The sequence below is a fragment of the Tarenaya hassleriana genome, unplaced genomic scaffold (assembly GCF_000463585.1).
Source record: "Tarenaya hassleriana unplaced genomic scaffold, ASM46358v1 Cleome63, whole genome shotgun sequence".
Classification (NCBI taxonomy): domain Eukaryota; kingdom Viridiplantae; phylum Streptophyta; class Magnoliopsida; order Brassicales; family Cleomaceae; genus Tarenaya; species Tarenaya hassleriana.
In genome coordinates, this window is record NW_010968819.1 from 404,705 (window position 1) to 411,281 (window position 6,577).

Consider the following 6,577-nt stretch of genomic DNA (forward strand, 5'->3'; position numbering starts at 1 on the left):
TCAAAGCATGCAACTCCTCATGTTGGATTCCGTAGATATCTCAGGTCTTAGGATCCAATCATGGAACTGTCATATGAGATTCAAGTCATGACGCTAGTCCATGTGACAATCTCATGCGGGTCAGTCCAGTATTCCGTTCTGCAACGAATACCTATGATTGTGATCGTATCCAATACCTATGATCATCTATGTGATCATCAATCACACATCATACTAGTCTTATTATGTCGTTATTCCCATAACGACACAAGACTAGGGAGTTTAGTATCATTCATAATGATACATGAATTTCATAACAGATCTAGCATGCAAGAACATGTAATGAATAAAATACTCTCATAAAAACACATAGAAAGTATCAATACATCGAATGTATCTGAACAAAGCTCATAATCAGTACATCATAGAGCACTAAACCAACACTACCATTACTACCTGCATGTCAATGGGCCTATTGAGGAGGGACACTCGCCAGATGGCAGATATCTTAGGCTTGCCCTTTGGGGATACCTATGAGTTCCCACACGTACGTTCAGAGGTTCTCTAGAAATTTTGGGAGGAAATTGCCGGTGAGGAGTACGAATAGAACCTTCCTGCACACCTCATCAGGCATCCTACACTGAGATTCTTACACTTCTTCTTATCGAGCTGTATGTTTGCTAGGAGAGAAACTGATTTGGTACGAGTGGAGAAGTGCTGCTGCTTAGGTATGCCTTGCGAGAACTCTATCTTGGGGATGATTGGGGGGTTGGAAAGGTAGACTTAACTTCTCGGATTATGGTTCACCTCGATGCTGTTATGCAAAGGCCCTGGACTACTCCCATATGCGTAGAAGGTATTACCACGATGATCGCTAGACGAGTCAGCGTGAATGTGGGATACTATTCAGCCAACAAGATACAAGGACCCAGAGAGATGAACGAATCGTTCCTCATGGAACTTCTATATGGTCGCATAGCTCCGAATACGCCCGTGATGATATGGATGTACTACCTGCGAGGGCCGAGTTCCAGGGAGCACGAGATCAAGATCACTGACCCCAGAATCCAGCCCATCTCCAGGTTAGGGATCAGATTTAACATCATTGGCCATGATCCTTTTGCTTCACCCATGGTAGAGACATTCCCAGATGACGAAAGTCTACTCAGCGAACATGAGGATAATGAAGAAATGTGGGAGCTTCCAGACGCACCATTGATTCGTCAGAACTTAGAGAGATGTCTCGAGGGACAACAATACATGGTGACAGTTCTCCATCGTCTGATCTTCCTGCAAGGGAAATCAATACATGGTGACAGTTCTCGATTCCGCTCCTTCTCCGTGCCCCGTGCGCAAATTTCCTCGTTTGATCTTCCTGCAAGGGAAATGGAGGAAAGAATCCTACCCATGACCGTCTAACGTCCTATTATGCCTAAGATGTAAGAAAAATCAAAGTGTGTGACGTTGGAAAACCGGTGAAAAACCCGTGTGATCATCAGTCAAATGTCATCTGTAACAGGATAACTATAACGACTGTGCTCGGGTACGTTATGAGATATGTGGAGGATAGTAGATAGTCGGAAGGGATTTTGACCCTCTCGTTGCGAGAGAGATATCGCGGGGTTCCCTCGAGTGAGATAAACTGTGAAATACGTGGCCACGCTTAGACGAATGTCATCTATTATGTTCAGTTATCTCGTGGATGAGAAAGCAGTCGAACCTGATAAGGTGGCTATTCTCCATGCCTTATGTTCGACACAAGATACTGTATGTCAAAAAGATCGTAGTAAGAACTATTATTACTCTATTAGTTTACCACTAACTCTATCAATGTGAGGGTTGTAGTGTCTTGCTAGAGACCACCTACCATCAGTGAGTCGAAATGGTGTTTCGAGTTCGCGACTACATTGAATAAGCCTACAAGGTCACACACGAAGGTTGGAACATGAAGAATGACAAAAACGAAGTCTGAAACAAAATGGTTGTTAAACTCAGTCGAGTAAGTGTAACTCGTCCAAATTTGGTCGAAGTCGGTTGAATTAATGTAATTTAACCGAAACATAAAACGGTGTGGGAATTCAGTCGAATTAGTGTAATTTGGTCGAACGGTGAATAGTGACTATGAATAGTGTCTATGCATAGTAACGTAAATAATAACCGTGAATAGTGTCAGTGAATAGTAACCAAGCAAAAATCACGCATCGAAAATTCTATCCATTTTCAAGGGTTTTGAACTATATATATGGGGAGCTTGGCCAAAGATTTCAACACATCAAGTCGTAAGTCCTATAGGGGATCTAGAGAGCTTTAAGAAGTCTAAATGACCATATGCTCTCAGGAACCTCTCCAGACTATCGGCTGATTTTAGGCCCTAGCAAGCCAGATCCAATTGTTGGATCCAATCCATGGTGTGGATACCGTAGAGGTTGTTGTTCTTTGTGACGACTCTTGATACGTGTGTACCGAGTCTAGAATTTATACCCGGTTCACAACTCACCGCAAGGATACGGATCATCGTAACACGGGGTCGAACGCAAGGACCGGTAGGTAAATCTAAACCCTAATCAAAACTAAATCAAAGCAAGTAGAAGTGGAAGTGATGATGAAAATATGTGGAAAGAATGGAGAAGAAGGAAATAATGCAATAAAAACGAGTATACTATCAAGCAACGGTGACCATTGGTGTCGAGATCGTATTCGAGTGTATGGGTATATGCTAAGCATGCGAGAATCACGATTATGATTTGTATTCGGGAATCATCAAGAAACAAAGATAGAGAATTCACCTCTCGGTCTACTAACTCACTACCTATAGAGTAACTCGTCAATCTCTCGATCTATTCAAGTTAACCCTAGATGGATGAAGAACGCTATCATCAACCCTAGATCGATTAAACCATATCTCTATGTGAATAATACGATCTATCCTATTGATTTTGATCCGAGCCAATCCTCACTCTATATCGCCCACATCGTTATCCAGCCAAATCTTCGAGAGGAAAAACCTTATGCAAGTGTATGCATGCATTCCTAAGTCTATATGCACATATGCAACCTACAAGTCATGCGAGTATGTACATGATGCAAATGCAGGGTTTTTTTTATAAAGAATATGGAATGCATGATTTCTAAGTGCAAATGATGCATAATGTGTAGAGTCCATGGGTACGATGTACGTTAGTGTCACTCCCCCCCAGACTTGAATCAAACACCGTCCACGGTGTTGACTCTCGTCTAGTGGAGAGAATTCAAAGAGAAATAAGGAATGGATGGAATGAAAGGGGTGGTTGTGTTACCTTGTCCGATGAGGTGGAATCGCATTCCAATTTCTCTGTTGCGTGTGTCGTAAGCCCATGAAACCTATACAATGTGAGAAAACTACAATGCTATGCTATGTTAGCCGAAATGAATGCAGGGGGTGAGGGTTAAGAGTGAGGACTGAGCGTGCCTTTAGCAGCACCCGTCGGATGAGGACTCTTGTCCGGAGTCTGTGCCGAGGTCCGATGAGACTTCAAAACGGATTCCTTCTTCGGTCAGAGGAGGTAGCACGAAATAGGCCATGTCGAATGATCGATACCTACTCTCGACGTCCACGAACCTCCATAATATGTCCCCGTTTTGTTCTTTGACAAAATTGTTCTCCAAAATATGCATATAGTTGATCGACCTGGATGCCCTGGGCCGATACCACATGTCCCAGGAATCCGATATCCTGTAGCCAGAAGCTGCACTTACTGAACTTCGCATACAACCGGTTCTCTCTCAGCCTCCACAGTATCTTCCGCAGGTGTTCCTCATGTGTCTGCGGATCCGGAGAATAGATAAGGAGGTCATCGATGAAAATGATGACGAACTCATCCAAATAGTCCATGAACACATGGTTCATCAGTTGCATGAACACTGCAGGCGCGTTCGTGAGTCCGAAAGGCATGACCACGAACTCGAAGTGTCCATATCTCGTCCGAAACGCCATCTTCTGTATGTCATCCTCCTTGACCCGAATCTGATGATATCCGGATCGTAGATCGATCTTCGAAAACCATTGGGCTCCCTGTAGCTGGTCAAGCAACTCATCAATCCTCGGTAGTGGGTACCGATTCTTGATAGTCACTTAGTTGAGCCCTCGGTAATCGATGCACAATCGCATACTCCCGTCCTTCTTCTTCACGAAGAGTACCGGTGCTCCCCACGGTGAGACGCTAGGGCGAATGAGACCCTGCTCCACCAACTCGTTCAGCTGTTTCTTCAGCTCGGCCATCTCCGTAGGTGCCATCTGATACGGAGCCTTGGAAATTGGCTCAGTACCCGGTAGCACATCTATGCTGAAGTCAGCTTCCCGACTGGGTGGTAGTCCCGGAAGATCCTCAGGAAACACATCCGGAAATTCCCGGGCAACGGGCGTATCCTCCAGTCTCATCTCCGATTCCTGAGTAGTTGTAATAACTACCAGGAATGCTTCGTTGCCCTTCCTGATCATCTTCTCGGCTTTCAGTGCCGAGATGATCGGGTCCACTACCGGCGCTCCTCGGCCTCGGAATTCGAACCCTCCAAATTCATCCGTAAACCAGATTGTCCTCTTAGGGCAATCAATGTAGGCTTGGTACTTCATCAACCAATCCATGCCCAGAATGATGTCGAAACCTCCGATGGGTACCACAATGAGATCTGCGGCTAAAAGGCGACCGCAAACCTCAAGGGGTATGCCTCTCAGGATCCCGTGCACTGCTAATGTCTCTCCGGTTGGTATGCGCACAGTGAAATCGCTCATCGACTCGATCTCTCCAGTCTCAAGCCTCTCCGCCACTCCCACACTCAGGAAACTATTGGTCGCACCGGTATCAAACAACGTATAACAGGCAACTCCACAGAGATATAGGGTACCTGAGATCGCGGCAGCCTCGACTCCATCAGGGTGAGCCTCCTCCTCCTCTTCCTCCTGGATCTCCTGCTCGGCATCAAGAGCATACACTCTCGGTGCGGCTTCAGTCCTCACTGGTGGTCGGGGTGGTCTGCTCGCCTGGCCTGGTGGTCGTGGGGCTCCCGGCGCTGGAGCAGGTGGTCCAGTAGTCCTCATCGGACAACGTGAGGCAATGTGCCGAGGCTGGTCGCAACGGAAACAGACCACTGGTCCCCTTACCGCTAGTGGTGGTGGCGCACGAACAGCGGACGCCTTGCCCTTGTTGCGCGGGTCGTTGCTCCGGGCGTTCTTCCCAGATGAACCCGTACCGAAGTATCAACTAGCGGGGCTCCGCTCACGGATCTTCCCCTCCTTCTTCTCCTGCTCTCCACGTTCCACCTTCTCCAGGTGGGAAATATACCGACTCAGCGTCGGGTACTCCTGGATCTCGATCTTCCTCCGCAGGTAGGGTCGGAGTCCAGCAATGAACTTCTGGATCTTCGACGCCTCGGTGGGCACCAGTTGCCCTCCATACCTCAGTAGGCGGGTGAACTCCGCCTCGTACCCGCTGACAGTCATGTCTCCTTGCTGCAACATGAGGAACTCTGCCACCCGGTACTCACGGTCCTGTTGCCGGAAGTACTTCGCTTCGAATTCCTGTCGGAACTCCTCCCAGGTAAAGCGATGTCCCGCTGGTGCCTCCTGCACCACCTTCGCCCACCAATGTCGGGCCTGGCCCGACAGATGATGGCTCGCCATCAATAGCCCGATACTGGTACGGGCACTGCAGATACTTCAAGTCCTGAGAGATCTAGGTGAGCCACTCCTCCGCAGCTTCCGGTCTCACCGACCCCTCGAATCGCGGGGTGTGCATTGCCCGCAGCTCCTTGATGATAGGGAGGTATCCTGCCATCGCAGCAGGCATCGGCGGCTGGTGTGGTTCCTCCTCCCTCCGCTCCGGGTCTCTCGCCGGGGGTGGTGGTGGGGCGTGAGCAGCTAGGTGCTGCCACACGGTCTCCTGGAATTGACGAAACTCAGCCCTCCACCCTTCGTCTCCTGGGTTAGGCGGTGGAGCCTGTTCGGGAACGTCGTCAGCCCTAGCTGCAAGCATAGCACGTCGTGGCGCCATTTCACTGCACCATATTTAAGACAGTTTCAGCAACTGACGACCGATACTGCATCATCGATGTACGGACCCCGATAGGTGAAGATTTTCTTCGAACATGGTTTGAAAACATTTTTCGTAGAAAACCGTTGGGTAATGAGCATGATTCCTTCCCAAGGAAAGAACGTGGCTCTGATACCAAAAGTTGTGACACCCGTAACCCGTGTACAGTATACGGGCTGTGCCACATGGACGATATAAAATAAAATAATAAAAATTAATAATAAAGTAATAAAACGCGGAAGCAAAATTTACGAAAATCCAAAAACATTTTAGATCGAATCAGAGTAGCAGCAGAAAATACAAAGCGATTAGTATTGCAAAATGTCACACGTCCGAATAGTCATAATACAACCGTACAAAAGTTGAAACAACAAGTCCTTTGGTTCAGAATACAAATCCCGTACATGATGCTGCTTCTCTCGGGTCGTCGCCTGCTGAGGCGCTAGGCGTAATCCTCGTGATCTGAAAAATATAAACCACGAGGGCTAAGCACAACTGCTTAGTGAGTAGCCCGAGTTGAACCCGGGAATCCC

The 6,577-nt window shown here is 47.6% G+C and overlaps 1 protein-coding gene across 1 annotated transcript in view; it reads right to left on the bottom strand.

Annotated features, from left to right (window-relative positions):
* LOC104800020 overlaps positions 1-5,635 on the bottom strand; it is a 16,081-nt gene extending 10,446 nt beyond the window's left edge. Inside the window, exons 1-3 of the mRNA XM_010522722.1 lie at positions 5,396-5,635; positions 4,496-5,185; positions 4,285-4,405 (exon numbers count right to left, since the gene is read on the bottom strand). Of these exons, the coding sequence (XP_010521024.1) occupies positions 4,285-4,405; positions 4,496-5,185; positions 5,396-5,635 (1,051 nt within the window). The remainder of the gene's footprint in view (positions 1-4,284; positions 4,406-4,495; positions 5,186-5,395) is intronic.
* Between the last annotated feature and the right edge of the window lie 942 nt (positions 5,636-6,577).